The following is a 21,944-nucleotide window of genomic DNA, read 5'->3' as shown; positions in this document are numbered from 1 at the left end:
ATTTCAAAGCAATTGGCATTAACAGTATCTGATGTAACTGAATCCCTACGTGTTACATACTAATTTTTTTTATAGGAATGGCGGCTGAAACAATTTGTTGACGATGTTTACTTTTGCAAATGTATTTATTGTAAGATTGAACGTTGTATGTGAGTCAGTAGAGGTTGGTAACACAAATTTGATATTTGGCTTGGTATCCCCATAGTGATCACGCTTTGTATACCTTTCATGCTCATGCTCATAGATTTCGGTGTGTTTTCTGGATTGGAAAAAGCGGGTTTTCGTTGAAATGAAAACTACTGAAGGCGTGTTCCTCAAATACATCATAAACAATATTAATTTATAACTGTTCCAAAACTCTTTTATTCGCAAGTACCCAGTGCGTCGGAGCTTGAGAAAAATGTCCAGTCGCCGAGTTTAAAATTATTACAATACATAATACATGAGTATACGTAAACGTATTGGTATACATAAAAATCGTGGTTTCACATACTTAGTACTCGAATTAATGTTAACTGTGAGTTTGGTCGAGTCCGTTTAAGTCACGGCCTTTACCTTTATGCACTTTTAAAAATGGAACACTGTTAAAAGGTCATCGTTATAATCAATAAACTATTCTGCCCACTCACAGATTTACAAATACGTGCATAAGACATTTAAACGACATTTTAACGACAGTTTAGTGAAGTCTAAGTTTGTGTTAAGGAAAAGGAAATAATAAAAGAGAAAATCCATTACGCGGACGCAATTGATTGTTTCGTTCGTGTTGAAGGGACATAATAAATCAACTGTACATGTCTCTGACACCGGACCGATGATTTTTGTCCTCTTTAGTCCTCGATGGTATTTTATTTAATGCGATTTACACATTTATTTATGACAAGTGATCCAGTAGTGAAGTGTCAGACAACCAACCATCCTGATGACATCGATTCTTTTGTTCGGTTCAAAGGGACATCACAAAGCACATTTTTGTGTTTTACTGACTCCGGCCCGATGATATTTGTCGTCATTTCAAATCGAGGGTGTTTTATTTATTGTGATAAACAATAAATAATTTATTCCGAACATTTGACCCAGTTGGTCACCTGAAATCCACTTTTCTGATGAAATCGATTGTTTTGTTCGTTTTGAAGGGACATCATAAATCACATTTTTGTCGTCATTTGAAATCGATGGCGTTTTATTTATTAGGATTTATACATTTATTCATGAGATGTAAACCAGACAGTCAAGTGCCACACGACCATTTTGACAATAAGTTTAATGGGCTACAGTTGAACATTTAAATACTTTATTTTGTTTGAAATAAATAAATTATTTTTACTAATTGTATGAATATTCTTTGTCATGATTTACGATTAAAAAAGTTTGTTTAAATCGATTTCATTTTTTGAACGTCAAAACTTTAGCTAGAAATTAGGAACTGGCGTTGAATAAATGAGTCGCGTTCTGAGAAAACTGGGCATAATGCATGTGCGTAAAGTGTCGTCCCAGATTAGCCTGTGCAGTCCGCTCAGGCTAATCAGGGACGACAGTTTCCGCCTAAATTGGATTTTTGCTAAGAAGAGACTTCATTTAAACGAAAAATGTCATAACAGCGGAAAGTGTTGTCCCTGATTAGCCTGTGCGGACTGCACAGGCTAATCTGGGACGACACTTTACGCACATGTATTAAACCCAGTTTTCTCAGAACGCGACTCAAATAGTTGACATTCGTGCGGACAATCAGGATTAATGACCCAGCATGCAGGTGTCATTTACTATTGTGATGTAAAGCTTAAACTGTGAAAGGGACAACGAGTGTGTTATCTTTCTTGTAATAGATAATGATAATTAATGATATCACACCGGCTATCAAAGACGGCGCGTCTACGAAGTAACATGCTACGGTGTGGTTTCTATGATCCCACCACCAATTCCTCCAATTCATTGACTAGATAAAGGGAATAGATCGCGGCTTTATCAATCATTTTGTCCTTTGTTACGCCATGAATACCGTAGATGTTTGCTTAGCTTTCGGAAACATTTTATTGGATTCACCCCTAGCGAGAGGGATTTCCAATTGTTCAGCCTGCTTTGGCGTGAAGTGTTTAATAGCGCACAACTCTTGATTTTCGTACTTAGTCTTTTTCGATTGCGCCCAGAGTATGAGAGCACGCGGGTTCCGTCATCCTTTTCAAGCCTTAGGCACCGGGACTAAGTAAACATTAGGAGTATATAGATCAAATACATTAAACCCGATTTGACGCGTCCGTAAATTTCTCACTTTCATTTTTTAATCAAGTGGGTGATTTATAATCTGGTACAAAGCGTTAAATAATGTGTTTTGTTCAAAGATAAAACGACGCGTATACCTTTTCTATATCATACTGATATCTACGACTTCGAAATTGAAGATTTAGAGCATTTAGATGGTAAATAATAAAAACATATTCATGATACTTAAGTTATTCCTTTTACAATACTGAAGTTGGATTAACAAAACTTATCATCTTCAATAAACAATGTTTTACCATAATTTATCGTTCGAGTGTTTGGCATACACTTTGTATCGATGTAAATTTGATAAGATCATCACGTATATTGTATATTAAGAATAATGATGTGCAGTTCTTATCGGACATCATGTTTACCATCGTTGCTTCTGTGAGTTTAACCCGTTTAGTCAAAGCTCAATCATTGTTTTCTTAGCGGTCGGAAGAGGCTCATTGTTTCAAATAATTCACAAATTATTTCCATGTAGGCTATTTAGTAAATGCATGAGCATTAAAAAGTAAAGGACATTTCCGTTTACTCACATTCAATTATAGTTGGCATTTTTTGCATTTATGTCTTGTAGTACTTGTACATTTGAATACATCCGACAGGAGTTCTTATGCACACAGTTATCGTATGATACGTCCGTCTGCCCCCCCCCCTCCCCCTCCACTTCGTGTGCGTCTCGGGAGATGTTGAAGGGCAAAGAAAAAATTTCGGGGCCTTTTTTACTTTCTGTGACAACGCTTGTTTCATTGCATTAAACTGAGGCCGGTTATATACAACGAATCATAGCTCTCGGACGTACAAAAATATAGAGCAAATCATTCGCAAGTATAATTTACTTTCTCTTCGGGTAATAGTTTTATAATTTAATGCATATAACGTGATCATGTCAGGTTAAAATTTGGGTGTGTAGCAGTTTTTAACAAATCTAACGTATGATTGATAATTAAACATAAAGGATTGGCAGACAGATATTGGCAGTATCAATGAAATACGGCATTAATGACAACATTGAAGCCATGCTGTGGGCAGTATTAACAATATAGCAGGGTGACGAACACACTCATTCAAATAAGTTGTCTTACATTAAAAATGACGTTTCTTGAAACTTAATCAAATTGCACATTTAACATCAAGACTAATTTAAGAAGAATGGTTTGTATTTGTTGAAAGCAGTTAATCGTTTAATCGTAATTTCACTGTGCGTTTTATGCCGCTCATTCAATAAGTGCACCTGCAAATGCAAGTATCCCGCAACGTATTCATTGTTTATTAAGTGTGCAGCGCGTTGCGACTATTTTCATGGAGTGGAACTTGATAAGCTTTAAGTCTACATCAACTCGCATTTTTGGGCGAGTGACGCTTCACTTTTACACTTACCAGACGCCTGGGCAGTCGACGTTCTTTGGACTTTTTTAACATTTAAACGAAAATTAAATTGCGGATTGTTAACTGTGGTTCTTTATTAACAAGTTAAAAGGATAATTATTGCTCATAGTTGCATCGAGAGGGCGAGTCTTATGTAAAGAAAGGATACAAATTAACAATGTATTGATTTTTTTGTTCGTTTTGTTGATCGTTTCGTAGGCGAAGTGGCAGAAAGATATTGACAGTAATTGTGGGGTATAAAAGATTTGATATTAGTACTGAAAGGGTATTCAGGTGCTTCATTAAAATACTGATTCTAAATTTTGTTAAACTAGTTTATGTTCAATAAGACAGATTTTGCGAATGTGGAAACAAGTATAGGAATATTTCTAATAATTATTTTCGACACTTAAAGGTTTCAACGGATCGACTTAGAGCAAAACGCACAAATTGATGAGAGCTAAATTATTGCAGACGGTGAAATCGTTAAGTCAGAGAATTGAAGATTGTCAGCTATTTATAATCAATGCAATTTATTTAATAAAAGCGACTTGACCTACTCTAGAGAATAATTCAGATAAATCCCGCATTGTGGTTTGCCATTGAGATTGTGAACTTATTTTTGGAATACATAGTCACGTTCGGCCTAAAGGTTTTAGTACCCGGTATATTTATATAATTCACGGACACTGACAATAAAACGACAATAAAAATGGACATATAAAGTACTGAATACTTTCCGTAATTTTAATTGTATCGAATTGGAACATATCTAAGCCCGTGACATTACTTTGATAAAGGCTGATCATTTGTTTGATGAGTGTTTCTGTGAGAAGAACGGTGTATGTTTGGAAAACAACATGGTAACTTCTTGTTGGATATCGCTCCCGTTTTCATGATGCCGGTTGTTATTGGTGTTAGGGTAAGAGGTTATTTTTTATGAACCTATTGTCAGGGCTGTATACTATATATGAGCCTCGTTCTGGGATAAAGGGGCTTAATGCATGTGCAAAATGGGTCGTCCCTGATTGACCAGTGCAGGCCGCATAGGCTAATCAGGGACGACACTTTTTGACTGAAACGGATGTTCACTTTAACTGAAACGGATGTTCACTTTGAAGAGACTTCCTTTAAACTAAAAATACCATCAAAGAGGAAAGCCTCGTCATTGATTCGTATGTGCGGTCCGCACAGTCTAATCAGGTACAACAATTACACTTTTCGTCTATACTGGATTTTCGATTAGAAGAATTACATAAAAGCGGAAAGTGTTGTCCCTGATTAGCCTGTGCGTGAAGTCCGGTTTTTCCAGGGCGAATCTCGCATATATTTGACGTCGTCCTTACGTCCATGCGTCAGATGTTTGTGTCGCGTGAAACTTTAAGAAATTTTACTGTCGTAGATGCAAAGCTAACAAGCACAGTCATAATCACATGAATGTGTAATCGTAAGTAGTTTTGTGCTTTTCTAAACATCCGACATCAAAAGTTTTAAAGTTACGCATTCGGTTTCGTGATATCACATTTTGTTGCATTTCCTTAAAATATGGTATCATCTACATGCATAACATTGTAAATGAGATGTGTATGTAAGTTTTATGTTTTTATTTAATCCTTTAATATTGTTGTGAAAGGGTCCGACTGTATTATTTTAATATAACAATATAAACGTTAAATGAAACATTAAACTTGCGACGATTGGTTTGAATAAGGATCATATAAGGTCATTAGATCAGTGAGCTTAAAAGCTTAAAACAAACTAGTCATTTCAGCATTTGAGCCAGGTTAAGTGTTTCAACTCTCCCATGTTTACTGAGCCTTTATAAATGTTTATGTTGAATAAAGAGGTAAAGGCCACTTGAATAAGTCAAGAGTGTTTGAACTGTAATCAAAGTGCGGCAATTTAGTCAGACCAGTTTTTCAATGCCACAAGTAGATTTTCGACGGGTTAGAAATCTAACATATTTTAATACGGTATCAGCAAAATAAACACGTCGGAATTATTTGGAGATAATCTTATAGGCAAATTGATTTTGTTGAAGCAAAATTTAATTTACTTAGTTGTTCAAATACGGGTTACCATTACTGACCGCGTGCGGTCGTAGGTTGAGACCAGATCAGATTTCACAAAGTATGAAGATCCTCGCGTTTTTAAATGGGTTGTAATTGTATGTTTCTGTACATTTGTGTATAAATGAATCTTCGCTGAATCGCACTACTTTGCCCGATATTTAACCTAATACGAAATATGTTGGGGCAAAAAAAATAGCAAAGCCTACTCACCCTTTAGAATTATCATTGTCTTATACAAACTTCGGCCCTTCGAACGTAGCATTGGCTCAATTATTAACGCATCTCAAAAAGAGGCGGCGCCCGTGATGAACAACCGTGCTTGCTTATTTTACTTCGGATCTTTGGATAAAAACCATGGCCCGATAGCTTGCAACAAAACATAAGCACTTTTAATTTAAACAGAACCAGTAACATTCGTGTGTTCATTAAAAATGTCAAGTTTTCATTTTGATATTTATTAAAATATGATATTGCTGTTTGAACTTTGACATACATGTATAATATTATACGAATAATGAATTGCCAATTGTCTTTAAGCTGCAAATACATTACGTTTAAACGACTTTATGTCACTACACATGGGTATTGAGAAGTTTCTGTTCGACGAATTTTTCAAGTCATCATCATCATCATCATCATCATCATCATCATCATCATCATCATCATCATCATCTTCATCGTCGTCGTCGTCGTCATCATAATTCTTTCCTTCACGATCTTCACATTTTTTCTGTGCGTGTGATGTTTAGTCATAAGCATTCGCCACAGTCCTCGCTCGTTTAACGTTTCAGCCCTCGGGTCGAAGGTCAAATGGATCAAGGGCAGCCTCGGGTCAGAGTTACGAGCGGGAACGCCGGAGGGGTCAGACGCAGACCCACGGGTTGGGCTTAGCCGCCGTGGAGACCGTTCAGACTCCGGGGTTGAGGAAGATCGAAGAGGACGCCATGCCGAAGGTGGAAGAGGTAGGCACTGACCGTTATTTAAAACCTTTTTTAAACTCGATTGCATCGAAAGCCGAATGCTTATTAAACACTCTCGAGTCCGTTTCCTGAGAAGAACCAGTAAACGGTGTCTTTTGGGGGAGCGAAGAACACTTTTCACGGTGGGGATCTAATGCATGACCTCTGGGTGGACATCATAACCACTACACCACGGAAACCTCTATATAGGCACTTCCCGTGGTAACTATAACCGTGTATAATGATGCGAGCGGTTACAGAAATGCGATACCACATTGTTAGGGCATTGTTATCATCATTTCAATGCATATATTATTACGCTGTCGATTATAAATACGAAAGTAAATTTGAGTGCGGTATTTATGGCAATCTTTAATTTAGTTGAAGTTTAAATATAGTGCCAATTCCATGAAGGGTAGCGCAAGTTAAACTGGACAACTACAAGTACTGTACACTGTCGGATGTAATGCAGTAAGCAGCTGTTCGATATTCTATACAACGCGTTTTACCCCTAAATTGGATAACATCATTAATCTCTTATTCGCATTATGTTAATGGCTATCACGCATGCATTGTTGTCTATTCATCAGTTTTGTTCCATTATCCATACAACATTTACTCTAAGTCGGTGGGTTCTTACATTTGAATACGAGTCCTGTAATTATTAATAAGATAAAGAGAACATAAAACATTTTATGCATGAAAGACAATTGCGTCGCGAGTGCTTTTTTAAATCAATAAATAACAAATCTCCTCCGTCTGCCCTTGAAAGGCAAGGTACGTAGAGGTTACAAACAACTAAATGCGTTTATTAGAGGAGATCTACGGATAGAATTGATTGCTTTCAGAGTCGATCTATATGAAAACTGACATTTGCAATTTATGTGCACGAAAATACAGACACAACAATTGGTTAAATTAATAGACTTGCATGTGTGGGTTGGTGGTCCGCTCTATGTATATAGCGCGGAATATATATCATATATAATTGAGCGGGGCCCAGTAAAACAGATGTGTATGCGGCTTCCCATCAGGGTCTGCGCTGTTTGCTTAAAGGAATTTCTGTAAGAAATTATCTAAATATAGAAATAAATATACTAGACATCCCTAATTTTGGAAATAAATTGATCCAATTTAGAAGGATGGGAGAGTCCACTAGGCATAAATGGGTTAATTTTTGTTCATGTCCTCTTAAAATTGTTTGGCGGGTCCTGCTCAAGCTTTCATAGCTGAATTAAAGTGTAGTGTAGGTAATCGTAAAGAACGGAATTAAGGCTGCGACAGATTTTCGTAGAATTATGACATTGTGTATGTTTTCCGCAATATAATATATAGTCCCGAAATTGTGTTTGCTTTCTAAACTCCTTTTTAACTGCTGGGTGAATCTTGTTCAAACTTTAACTGTTGAATGACCTTAATGTGTAGATGGTCGTTTGTTAAGAACGTAATTTTGACTGCGATCACTTTTGGTTGAACTATGGCCCTTTGACTTTTTCCACTGTGGAGTATACATTTTATTTCGCTGTTTCCAAATATGTGTTATGGGGACACGAGTGTCTGTGACACATTTCTATCGAATATTTGACTTCGATGGAATGCTTCACTATTCTTAGTATATGTGTACTTTGATTGCAGCCAAAATTGTTCAAACCAATGACAACCAGAATTGTTTTAACCAATGAAAACATAGTTGTTTTGCGCAGTTCACTATTTTCTTTGTAAATATCAACACGTGTTTGTTTGTTATTATTTAGAATGCATCGTTTTGTATATCTGACTAAAATGATTTGTTCGTGTTCGTTTATTTGTTCATATTGTGCATATTCATATTGGGTTAATATAACTATATATAAGTTGAAAAAAGGGAAAACAAAGGGCCATAATTCAGCAAAAACTCGTCCCAGCCAAAACTCTTAATCTGTACGATTATCTACGCATGAGGGTCATTCAATTGCACATAATTAACATTATCGTGCATATTGATATATATATATATATATATATATATATATATATATATATATATATATATATATATATATATATATATATATATATATATATATATATATATATATATATATATATACAACAATATTACAGCGTACATGTACATGTATTGTACTACAATTATCAAACATGTACAAAGCATGAATTGTGTTACTTGGTTAAGTATGAAGTATTATTTCATATTAAGACCTAGTTGATGTAAAAATTATTAATATATGTATTGTTGAAATTGTACGTATTATTACTTTGTATAATCATGATTATTTACTATGTAAACACTGTACGCTTAATTTTTCCACTTGGGCTTTTGACCTTCTGGATGTAATGTTCAAATAAACTTGAAAACTTGAAAACATAAGCACGATCATATGAGCCTTGTTCTATGAAAACTGGGTTTCATGCATGTGCAAAAAGTGTCGTCCTAGATAAGCTGTGCACCCCAAAAAGGCTAATCAGGGACGAATCCTCCCGGCTTAACTTGATTTAAGTTTAAAAGAGACTATCTGAAAACAAAAACTGACATTAATTGCGGAAATTGTCTTACCTGATCAGCCTGTGCGAACTGCACTGGCTAATCTTGAACGACAATTAACGCTCTTGCATTAAGCCCAAGTTTCACAGATCAAGGCTTTTATAAAAACAAACACGTTGAAACTAAGTTCGTACGTCTCTCGTGACATCTAGTTGGGGTCCAAGATGACGGTACGGAGCCGACCCGACAGCGGCATCGCGGTCAGCATGTCGTCTGCTAGCTATTCCAGCTCCGAGCACAACAAGGAACGAGACCTGGACGAGCCCAGCATCACTACCTCTTGCCAGGAAATGGTGGAAACCGTTTCCAAGGTAATCAGAAAATATGGCGGTTGAGAAACCATTTTGTTTTTGTATTGTGTCGATGTTTGGATTAGATTGTAAGGTTTCAGATGGTATGGTTTCAGATTGTATTTTCACTTTGTCCTTATTTTAAATAACATAACTATATTCTGATCAAAGAAGTTGTCTGGCAAAATATCTGCCGTTGTGAATAAATAGGTATACCCATTACACTCGTCGCCAACACTGTTTTACTTTTTTAATTAGCACAGCGCTAACCGGAAGCAAAATAACTAAACAATGTTGTTGTCGTCGAAAAAAACGGGGTTTAGTGTATGTGCGTAAAGTGTCGTCCCAGAAAATCCTGTGCAGTACGCACAGGCTAATCAGAGACGACATTTGTCTCTTTAATGGTATTTTTCGTTTTAAGAAAGTCTCTTCTTTGGGAAAATCATGTTTTGGGCGGAAAGTGTCGTCCCTAATTAGGCCTGTGCGGCAATCGTGGACGACACTACGCACATGCATTAAGCCCCGTTTTCTGAGAGCGGTGTTCATTTTAATTGCCTATGAGCAACAACAGTGAGTCACGCGTCAGAACATGCATTGTACATAAAATGCAAATTGAATTAGAGGTTCAATGGGTCACACATTCTGAAATTATTTTTAATGCTGGTTTTATAAAAATACAGTTTGTGGAGTGTTGTATGACATAAAAACAAAATTGACATAAAGGATTATCTTAATGTTTTCTCAAACGATACCGATTAGAAGGTTTATTTGCTCATCGACACTTGTATCATAATGACCAATCTTAAACCCAGTTTACTATAGCGACTTGACCATGACCAAATTATTTTAGAATTTTTATTTCCCCATTTGTTTCTGATTCTTGTTTTCCGTTCAACGCTTTTCGGCTTTACCAAATCGGGTCACCTTAACAGCAGAATGAAACTTTTCAATAATCCATCCATTAGCAACTATTTTTCCTAACGGGGCATCAAACAATATTAGACGCACATTAAAGGATTACGACTATTTTTAACCAAATCGTTCTTGTCAATATTTTTAACAAATCATACACGAATATTGGCCTTAAATTTCTGGTCTTGCATACGTAATTCCTCGAGGTCATATTTGTGTGCAAATTAAATTGCTACTAGCCATTAACAAGGTTTATCGTAAAGTCGTGTGTCACCCCTCACTATTGCATAATTAATATTTTAAAATAAACTTATTTTTTTAATAAATGATTGCACTCTTTTTCAAATCCATTAGCTGTGTACAAATGCGAAGTATCCAAAAGACAATCTTGTTGGTCTATGCAAAAAGCCATACTAAAATGTTCTCTGGACTGGCATCAAAGCCAGTGAAAGCGCAATAACACAATATACCGCTGTTTCACATAAACTTACCGGATATGAACATATGCCAAATTTATGTAACGCACCTGTTTTCTTTAAAAAAAACTTCAGTGGTATGTTTGCATTGATTAAATTCTCAATAGAAATGTATTTGCTCTACATGTAAAAAAATGTAAAGACTTAAATAATAGTTGTTTATGCACATTAATATGATTTTCTTTTATATTTTTATCATTAATGATGGAAAGAATTTCAAACGGATTATGCGCGCCCATAAATACCCGTTTATTAATTTCGTGTCAGAGTGAATAAAGCAAACTAAAATCTTCACAAAGATTTGCTATGTCGGTTTAATTCAATATATTATGTTAACAAAATGGTAGAGTGAGCGTTATGCTTTCAAAAATCAAACATTCGAATGTCAGATTGATTGAGTACAAGCAAAATTAATATCTGATATTTGGAACGCGATAATTTTGGTTAATTAGATAATCAACATATGATATGTTGATTATCTAATTAACCAAAATTATTTACATCGGTAATGAAAAAATTATGGACCATTTATTGGCAAAGTAGATCTACAGTGATAGCATGTCAGACAATACTATATAACTATCTTTTTGTTGGAACAAAATCCGTCCACTGCTTAAAGCTATTACCTATTGGTGTTCCAGTTACAGAGTATTTGTTTTTGTTCAAACTTGAAACAGACATGATTATAAATACTGTTCTTAGATGATTCGTTGTACTGTTAATATTTCAACCTATTTAAATCTGGAGCGTTCTGATAAAGCTTCTTGTTCGTGTAAAGTACAATTTAATTTTGTTCGTGTATAGTGCACTGTCGGACCGTATTTGGTACAAAAACGAATATGGTACATTTGTACCATATTCGGCCGAATATGGTACAAATGTACCATACTCGGACCGAAGATGGTACAATTTTCGACCGAATATGGTACAAACATTGTACCATATTCGGTTGGAATAAGTTTTTCTATGCTCGCCAAAACGTATTTGGTACATACCAAAAAAACTCATAAAAATGAAAATGGCCTACGTATATGGTACATAAATTATGTATTTCTTAATAAATGAAATAGTCTGCCGATGTGTAAACTTTTTTTCAAACTCAAATACATTGTATTAACCTAATATTGGAAGTGACAAAAGTATCATCATCATCATCATCATCATCGTCGTCGTCGTCGTCGTAACTAGCAGTAACAGAAACAGCTAACCTAACCACACTTTACATGGATTTTGCTGGTTGTGTAATTGTTTCGCCGGCTAGCTCAGTCGGTTGCGCGTCAGATTGGCACGCAGGCGGCCTGGGTTCGATTCCCGGGCGGGCCAGATACTTTCGTGGAGTTCATTATTAGCAATTTTCAAATTTTTAAAACTTTTTTTTTCGAAAGTGTATTTTCACCAAAATCCGATTTAAGAGATTTTGAGCTCTTTTAAATGAATATATCTCTCCAAAAATAAGGATGTTTGACTGGCTGCTTTAGACAGGTGTGACTGTATTCCTAAACATTACTTTGTAAAGTTGATTTGTCGTTCCGACGTCATATTGCTGAGAAGCCGACAAAGCTTTGAAGTTTCCGATTTTTTCTTTGATAACGTGCCGCTTTAAAAAGGCGGGAATTTTGCACACGAGTCTTACTCAGAAGTCAGTAACCATATTTGACTTGGCGGTCGGCAAGAAAAGTTGTGATTTTCGACTAGAAAGAATTGAAATCCAAACTTTCTTCAAACTTCAAAAGAATTCTTGACAGTAAGTACTGTACATAATTTTAATTTTCAGTTGTCTTAATATGCATTGATGTTTTAACATGCATTGATTTTTATGTTTTATGCCCCCCCCCCCCCCCCCCCTCAGAGTGCATTTGCAGTTGTCCGTCCGTCTATCCAATTGTCCGTGGCATTCCTTCCGGGTGCGTAACTCCTAAACTGCTAAAATATTTAAGCTACAGTCATTTTTTCGAAAGTGTATTTTCCACCAAAATCAGATCGAGCTCCTGTAATCTGTAGATTTGAACATTTTAAATTTTATGGAGTTTATAGGTCTTTGACCTTCGAACCCTGCCTAGTCGTGACTTCTGGTGAGCGACCTAGGCCCCCAGGGCCCCTTCTTTATATCCCTTCCATCCACGTAGCATTGGTTTCTACAGACCGTTTGTCCGTTGACCGCCATAAGTTTGCCCGCTATTTTTCCCCTGAATTTGAATTCGGTTGGATTTCAATGAAACTTTACATGAAGTACTTGCTACTTTCATTGCGCATATTGCCCGGAAGTTCGGATTGTAAATTTTAGCGGAGCTATCAGACGAGTGATTTTAGCTCAGCTCATGTCGTGAGACATTCGTTTTCGACACGCGGTGTTCAATACAAGCTCTATTAACTAATGAAGTATAAATGTATAATAACTTACTATATTATTTCAGATGAAGGAAGCAATTAGGAGAAAAAGGAAGCAATTAGGGTGCTTGCCCAGGTCGAAGTACGACATTATTGTCAGATGTTTAAACGGATCGTTCGATGTCCCTGTGAAGAAACGGACACCTGAAGAGAATAATTGTTTGGCCATGATTAGAAAACGTAAGGACTTCGAGCTTGGTGACCGGGGTTCTTTATTGTGTGGCGGAAAGCAAGTCCTTGTGAAAGAAGATCTTCCTAGATTTGTTGAGAAGATGTTCATGGAAAACAAAGGATGTGGAGCAAGGGTTATTTACAACAAACTGAAAGTAAACTACACGGGGTTCTCGGAACAAGCTATCCTTGAAATACTGTACAATAGCAAGTATTACCATGAGAAGTATCCGAGATTTACAAACAAGCCAAAGCCAAAGACAATTACAGAAGAGGAACCAGGCAAAAGATGGCAGATTGACATAATTAACATGAAAAATCAAAGTGTTAGCTACAAGGGGTCCACATACAGTTATATTCTACAAGTCGTGGACGTTTATTCTAGGTACGTTATGCCAAAACCCCTGAAAACGAAGAGTTCGCGTGAAGTTGCAAAGGCATTAGAGGACGTGTTGATGGTTAACCTTGCCCCTGACATCATCCAATGTGACAACGGACTGGAATTTAAAGGCCCTAGTATGAAACTTTTGTTGAACAAGTACAACATCAAAATGATCAATAGTAGGCCGTATCATCCTCAATCACAGGGCAAGTGTGAAAGGTCAAACAGTGTTATAAAGGCCAAGATTCTATTTGCAACAAAAAGTAAACGTGGATTTAACTGGGTCGAAGGGCTTCAAGATTTAGCCTATGCCATAAACACAAGTTTCAAACGAGTTCTTGGGGGTCTCACGCCCTTTGAAGCCTACTACGGAAGAAGTCATGTTTTTACCAAAGAACGTCATAGTTCTCGTGAAATAAAGAAAACCATACGGCGAGCAAATAAAAAGGCTTACAGGTCGCTGTTGAAAAACGCAACTTCCCCAAGCAAGTACAAAGTAGGAGAGACAGTATTAATTCGCTATCCCTTTCGAAAATCCAGGGTGCCAACCAAAAGATATGTTATCGAAGGCAAGGTAGAAAAAGTAAAACGAAATGGTGTTTATATCGTGTCATTTCAAGTACCGAACAAACCCGAACTTGGATTCGTAAGCAAATCGGTTGGGGTCGAAAACATGACTAGCCTAACTGTTGCGTTAGAGAAACAACGAAAAATTAAAAAACATTCATTAAAACAGAACCGCTCAGAGAAACAAAATCACAGAACTAAGTACTATCATGTTTTAACACACCATGAAAATCTGCAGTTGTTGGATGGGGTGAATATTGCCATGGACCCAAATCCGGATGGAAATTGTCAATTTGCTGCTATATCGCATCAACTTGGTAAAATTGGTATATACAAAGACGTAGATGCTTTACGTAAGGAAGCAGTCCATCACATTGTAGAAAACGGATATTTCTATGAAACTTTTGTCTATGATGAAACATTTGATGAATACGTTAAGAATATGTCTAAGAATGGGACATACGGCGACAACCTCACGCTCATTGCACTTATGAGAGAATATAATTTGCAGTGCCTGGTAGTTTCTACCCGAGGACTAGAACACTCATCAATTGTGTCAGCAGATGGAAAGTTCGATGGTGATGTTGGAACAATTGCATTGGGGTATTTCCCAGAAGGATTTGGCATGCATTACGTTAGTATCCGTATCAATCAACGCGTGTACAAGGACATAATATCACGCTTAGAACAGTCGTATGACAACGGTGACTCTGGCGACAGCGCTGCGTCTGGCGACAACGCTGCGTCAGGCGACAACGCTGCGTCTGGCGACAACGGTGACTCTGGCGACAACGGTGACTCCGGCGACACCGCTGCGTCTGGCGACAACACTGCATCTGGCGACAACGCTGCGTCTGGCGACAACGGTGACTCTTGCGACAACGGTGACTCCGGCGACAACGGTGACTCCAGCGACAACGGTGACTCCGGCGACAACGGTGACTCCGGCGACAACGCTGCGTCTGGCGACAACGGTGACTCCGGCGACAACGCTGCGTCTGGCGACAACACTGCATCTGGCGACAACGCTGCGTCTGGCGACAACGGTGACTCTTGCGACAACGGTGACTCCGGCGACAACGGTGACTCCAGCGACAACGGTGACTCCGGCGACAACGGTGACTCCGGCGACAACGCTGCGTCTGGCGACAACGGTGACTCCGGCGACAACGGTGACTCTGGCGACAACGGTGACGTCTCTGTGTGTTCAGCCCTGAAAGAGCTTCAAGATATGATAAACAATAGGAGGGCACAGAAGCGAACGACTTTTCCATTTCTGATGTTACCACTTCACATTCAAGTTGAAATTTTTAAGTTCTGCATACAATCAAACCCGTCAATCCAGTTTGTGTTGGCGAAGGTCGGCAAACCCTTTAGAGATTTAATAAGGTCAATGAGTTTGCAAACACCTAGAATTTACATTCGGCCGGATATTGGACTAGATACTAGTAACAGAAATCCTGTTAGCGTTCGTTTCCTATTAACAAGAGCGGGCAGAAACAGCGGTCTTATTTCGGCAATATAAGAAATCATCAAGGGGCCAAAATGGGCAAACGCATGGCTGCGTTTGCGTGTTAGTGGAATCGGTTGGTATGATATCATAGATGTCATGTACAGACATTACAGGTGAAATATACATGTATATCGGTGTTTGGAAACCTGTTATGTTATTTTTGTGATTGATGATTATGTTCTTCTACCGGAAATTTGTTGTCATTTGCTCATTTACTGGTAACTTTTTACGAAGCACATTTGGGATATTTTGGCTGCTACTAAAATGAATGTATATATGTATATTATGTCTTGTCAAAATGCTACAGTTGGATTAAAATTTAAATGCTGTTCTATGTTCTTCAATATTACTTTGAAAAATCCTGTCAGTATACCAATAAATGAAAAAAGTACAAGTTTGTTGAATCTCTTGAATGAAACAAATTATAAAATACAAAATGTAAAATGAATATGTGATGATGATGATGACAAAACATTTGTGATGATGATGATGGTAAAAAAATTGTGATGATGATGGTGGTGGTGATGATGATGACAGTGGTTATGATGATTGGGGTTTGATGATTGTGGTGATGATGATGATGATGATGATAATGATGATGATGATGATGATGATAACAAACGTTTTGGGATGATGATGACAGCGATGTTTATCGGACGATGATGATGGTTATAATGATGATGATAAGTTTTTAGATGATGATGACGGCGATGTTTATCGGCCGACGATGATGATAATGATGATGATGATAACAAAATATTTGTGATGATGATGATGGCGATGTTTATTGGCCGATGATGATGATGATATTCTCATCGTCGTCATCATCATCACAACATCCTCATTATCGACCGAAAACATCGCTGTCATTATCATCACAAAAAAAACTTTTGTGATCACCATTACGATCATGATAATGGATATGATGATGTTGGTTTTGATGGTGATGATGATGGTGGTGTTGGTAAAGATAACAACGATGATGATCATTGGGGTGTTGATAATTGATGTGATGATGATGATGATGATGATGATGATGATGATGATGATGATGATGATGAGATAACGATGATGATGATGATGATGATGAGATAACGATGATGATGATGATGATGATTACGATGATGAGTGTGTATCATATTCGGAACGAATGTGGTACATTTTTCATCCGAATATGGTACAAGTTTGTACCATATTCGGTCAGGCATTTTACCCCAAAACTGCAGATACGTATATGGTACAATTAGACAGTTGTACCATATTCGGCCGAATATGGTACAAACTTGTACCATATTCGTTTTTGTACCAAATACGGTCCGACAGTGCACCTTTAATTGTCTTTAGTGTTTCAACTGACCTTTGAGGAATTGTTTGTATATGTATTACAATTTCTGTCTGTCCGAAACAGTATTTGAAACAACGGCGCATACACACAAATGTTTATCCGGACAACCCAACTATCTGAAATAAGAAGCAGTATCTAGTTTTTCACGAACCGTCTGCATTACTAAAATACGACGAATAGTAAGCACGAGTTTCTTAATAATTTGGTGACATATTAACTTACTTATGAACATTATGTTTCCGTTTTAGGTGCTACCTGATCACCATAACGATTTGAAGAGCCTTGTGGCAGCCATTACAAAGGGACTTAACTCTACAAACGCTAAGGCGCAGGCGCTCTACTGCTGGCTGACGTCACAAAAACCGGTCTCGTTTGAGAATGCAACACACAAATCGAGTTCACCGTCTGGAAAGTTAAAGCAGCTTCACGAAAAGAAGTTGGCATATCAGTCAATGTACATGGACATGTTGAAGTAAGTAGTTCAGGTAATCTCATAAAAAATGTACTGCCATGATTTGTGTAATCTTAAATTCTTTAAAAGGTCTATTACAATTGCAGTAGGCTGTAGAAGTTTCAATTTTCTAAAAACTGCCTTTAACTGCTTTAGAAAGATTTATGGGGTAAATATTTAACTAACATACGTTCTCCGTTTGACGTTTCTGCCATGTAATATGCGGTAATAGTAATCTTGATAAAATACCTTCTCGAAATTAACTCTACGTAATAATAATAAATGATAGATAATCACAATATAATCTAAAAGGTCATTCACAAGGTCTCGTTTACAAACACATTCATTTCGAAAACATTGGCATTCGGTGTAATAATTGACATCCGATTTGCTGTAATTACTCTTTAAAACCCGTTTTAATAAAAACGAAGTCACGGGATTTCATTTTTTTTAATAGGGTTTTTGTGTATTGAGAGCATTAGGTGAACGTCATCTTAGAATTTACGTTATTTAGTCTATTTTCCTAAGTGCATTTACGTCATACGCAGATATATGATACCAAACTGCATTTAATGGTTTTATGTATATTTTTTTGGAAGGCATTGCGCATCGTAGCATTTGTTTAATACCAATTTTAGGATAGCTGGTCTGAAGTGTGAGAAAGTGGAGGGCTACGTGAAAAGCACTGACTATCTTCCCGGAAACACGGTGCAGAGTCCAAAGTTCCAGCACACCTGGGTTGCTATAGCAATGGACGGTCACTATTTGCTTGCAGACCCACAATATGGAGCACAAGGGGACCGGTTCAGTCAGCAACACTATTTTGGCACGTCGCCGGATGAACTTATTTTATCACACTTTCCAAAAGATAAAAAATGGCTGCTCATGAATCAGCCCGCGACGATTGACGTATTTGAGGGTACCGTGAAAACGTGGCCTGCAATGTTTAATTTTAGCATTCGCCCTCTGAATATGAAATCTGTGATAAGAACTTACGATGGGAAATTAAGTATTACCGTGTTACTTCAGAACGTGGCGGTAAATCCGCAGTTGGAATACGCCGGTCCTGGACCGGAAATCGACTCGGACACTCTCGAGGAAAAAATTGATCACGAAATCCGTGACGTAGATAACGCTGAAACGTACCATGTGACATTACCGCAGGAAGGAAACTATTATTTTACCGTGTTTGCGCACGTGTTAGAAGACGAAATCGACGTGCCTGTGTTCCAGTATCGAATTGAGTACAGTGACGAGTTATTGTGAGTCAAAACGGTATAATTTCTTACAATAAAAAACGCCCCCGGTCAACACGGTTTACCACAGAAGTCACAAGATGACGCTGTGATTATTGTCTATTACCCTAAATGGAGACTTTTAAATATGTTATTTGCCACTGGCCACATTAAAATAATAACATATTGAACCAATGGTTTTCTCATTTGTGTTGTAACTTTGTGACAGTGGGGTGACTTGAAACGGTCTGCGTTCTTAATTAACATGTCTACGTGGTTGCCAGTGGAAATAATAAATGTAAACCGTTCCGTGTTCCGATATTTGTTCCGATTTGGTCGTTTTAAAATCAAAATGTGTATTCGAGCAGTATAACTGTGTTAAAAAGTGAATATGTGATCGCTCCTGATGCAATGGTATTGTTTATTTTGCATTTAAGAACGTCGTTAGAGTTGATACTGTTGATAGTGACATTTCATACAAACCTGAAAGCGTTTTGAGTAAATGTTAATTGTATATTTTATCAGCCAGTTGTCTTAGCGGTGGTATGGTGTTATGTTGTGAAATAAATGTCTCTCTAAGCCATTTGCTTCACAACACGTTTTGTTATTGTTTTGATCATAGGCAATACAGTGCTACGTCTTCTGTTATAAATATGAGAGCTACGTATTTATTCACTGAGTCATTCTTCACCGTAGAATTTTGTTTTAGAAAAGACTGTTGTCTTTAAACCTTATGTATAATAGATTATTTATTAGTTAGTGTATAGTATATGGTATATTATTTTATAATGACATGTTCACGTATTTAAAAAACACATTGCGTGAAAGGTGATATTTTGGGAACACATATCCGCTTTTATTGTATTTTTCGTTAAAGGGAATTCTCTTCTTGGCGAAATTCCAGATAAGGCGGAAAGAGTCGTTCGTGATTAGCATGCGCTAATTACACAGGCTAATACGAGACGACACTGAATGCACATGCATTTAGCCCAGATTTCCCAAGATGCCCATTAGCATTCATTTAGTTTCCTTTTTTAGAAGAATAAGCAGCCAGTCATGTCAAGTGCCAGTGCTTGTTTTAACAAGTAGAACGTAATCAGTTAATAATTTAATTGATTAAACTACCTGACTTTATGTTTATGTATTCCAAAATTAAAAGATATAGATTGCAGAGGAAAAAACGTGTAATACATTTTTTGGAAGTTTCGTTTTAATTTTATGTAAATAATATACATTATTTTCACGATTGGAACGTGATTAATTGAAGTAGCGTTGTAATGATCACGTGATATTTGATGTTTCACTTTGTTACACATATATAAGCAACTATGGGTGTTATATGTGTACATGTATATCTGTTTGCAGTAGAATACTGTATTTTTATGCAAATTTACATTTTAATTGTGCCTGCTTTGGATACATGAGTACAACAGTTGTTGAGGTTTCATCCAAATGAAGAGAATACATGTTGGTTAGGAATACTTCATTATCTTTAATTGAAGAGATTTTATTTCTTAAAATAATTTACTAGTATCTGAACTTCAAAAAAGATTGGTAAAGATTTTCTGTCATTTTAAATGAAAAAATATCTCGTTCTGTTCAGCACTTCAAAATCTCAAATCGGTCTTTGTTTTGTAATACAACTGTGATGCAGGAAACTGGAAACCAAATCTTTGAATAGGTTGTTGGTAGCCTCGCTTTGAGTTTTGACCGTTTCTTATTGCAGCTGGAGCATAGCTTTGTGATATACATGTATGTAAGTAGCGTAAATATCAACAAACACAGCTATTTAAAATAACAGTTCATGCGTGCAGGGAACATGTACATAACGTTAGCCAGTGATGAAAACGCTATCTTTGTGATGAAATCTTTTCGCTTTGCTCCTCATGTATTCTGCGGGTCACAGAGCGTCTGACCTGAAACAGTATTATTGGAATGGTATGGGTAAAGGTTGTGATAGCCTGCTTTCCTTTATTGCACTGCGGTGAATGTGTGGGTGTGTCCGTGTACATTTTCATCTGCATATAATGTATATTTTATACTCACTGTATCTAACTTGTCACCTTGTTTTATTCCAATATGACGTTATTGCATTTTTGATTAACGTTAATGGTTAGTGTTTTCAAATTATTTTTGTTCACTTGAGATGCTTGTTTATTAGAATGTTAATTGTCTATGTTTGTTTTGCCTTGTTACTCCTGTTATCGTTGACGGTTTAAGTTTCTGTTGATTGTGTTATTTAAAACGAAAACAGTTTACAACGTTACTTACTATTCAGTCACGAACAAATGCTTTCTGCTGCGTATATTCATATTATGCATACTTAAAGACACTTTAATTCCGTCCAAGGCCTGCGTTTGATGCTCATATGTCGCTACTATAATTCCGTCCAAGACTGACGTTTAATGTTCATATGCCAGGGCGTAAAAGTATGTTAAAATAGTGTCTATTTTAGAAAGTTATTATTGATGTTTATTGTTCATAAATAACAGCCTGCTAAAGGGAAAAGAATATTAAATTATTGTCCATTTAATAAAATAATTGGCTTCTTCAGCACGACTAACATGAATACCGAATTCAGGCATGTTGCATGAATTCAATCATCTTGCTTTCATGCTCTTGTTACAACATTTAGAAGCCTAGAGATATATCTGTGAGAATTGTGTCAGTATTTTATAAACTCCCCTCTGTGATATTTATGTAAAATCTATTGCTTATACAATCTTAATAAATCAATGATAAAATTGATGCATTTTTGTTACTTTTCGCAAGTCAACCACAGAATACTGATGAAACAAAACAGGTTTACGTTTTCGTTGTTGATTGAATTTTCTCAAGAATATAAGTTTATTTTCTATTGCAGCCATATATTTTATGAGAAGATTCATCAGTAATAAGCAAAATTCACTTTAAAGTTTTCGTGTTTTGTTTCATTGTATTTCTACTTTTTCGTATTTAACTATCGTTATCAATTTTTTTTATCGTTTTAGTGTTTTTTTCTCGTTTTA

At 36.7% G+C, this 21,944-nt stretch overlaps 1 protein-coding gene and 1 long non-coding RNA gene across 9 annotated transcripts in view; one reads left to right on the top strand and one right to left on the bottom strand.

Moving 5' to 3' along the window:
* The window catches only part of LOC127881714 (uncharacterized), a 515,289-nt gene that overhangs the window by 429,584 nt on the left and 63,761 nt on the right, over window positions 1–21,944 (bottom strand). The gene's annotated exons all lie outside the window — the stretch shown is intronic.
* The window catches only part of LOC127881606 (uncharacterized), a 135,640-nt gene that overhangs the window by 103,738 nt on the left and 9,958 nt on the right, over window positions 1–21,944 (top strand). For 5 of the 8 annotated variants that reach the window (XM_052429614.1, XM_052429613.1, XM_052429618.1 and 2 more), the window contains exons 9-12: window positions 6,497–6,667; window positions 9,359–9,517; window positions 17,499–17,722; window positions 18,340–21,684. In XM_052429614.1, coding sequence (XP_052285574.1) covers window positions 6,497–6,667; window positions 9,359–9,517; window positions 17,499–17,722; window positions 18,340–18,967 — 1,182 coding nt within the window. In that variant the 3' untranslated portion in view covers window positions 18,968–21,684. Of the gene's footprint in view, window positions 1–6,496; window positions 6,668–9,358; window positions 9,518–17,498; window positions 17,723–18,339; window positions 21,685–21,944 lie in introns of those variants that run through there. The other 3 variants (XM_052429619.1, XM_052429620.1, XM_052429621.1) reach the window with 3 other exon arrangements.

Source organism: Dreissena polymorpha, chromosome 5, assembly GCF_020536995.1.
Source record: "Dreissena polymorpha isolate Duluth1 chromosome 5, UMN_Dpol_1.0, whole genome shotgun sequence".
NCBI classification, from domain to species: Eukaryota; Metazoa; Mollusca; class Bivalvia; order Myida; family Dreissenidae; genus Dreissena; species Dreissena polymorpha.
Note: the sequence above shows the minus strand (reverse complement) of the source record. Positions and strands in the feature narration are given on the sequence as shown.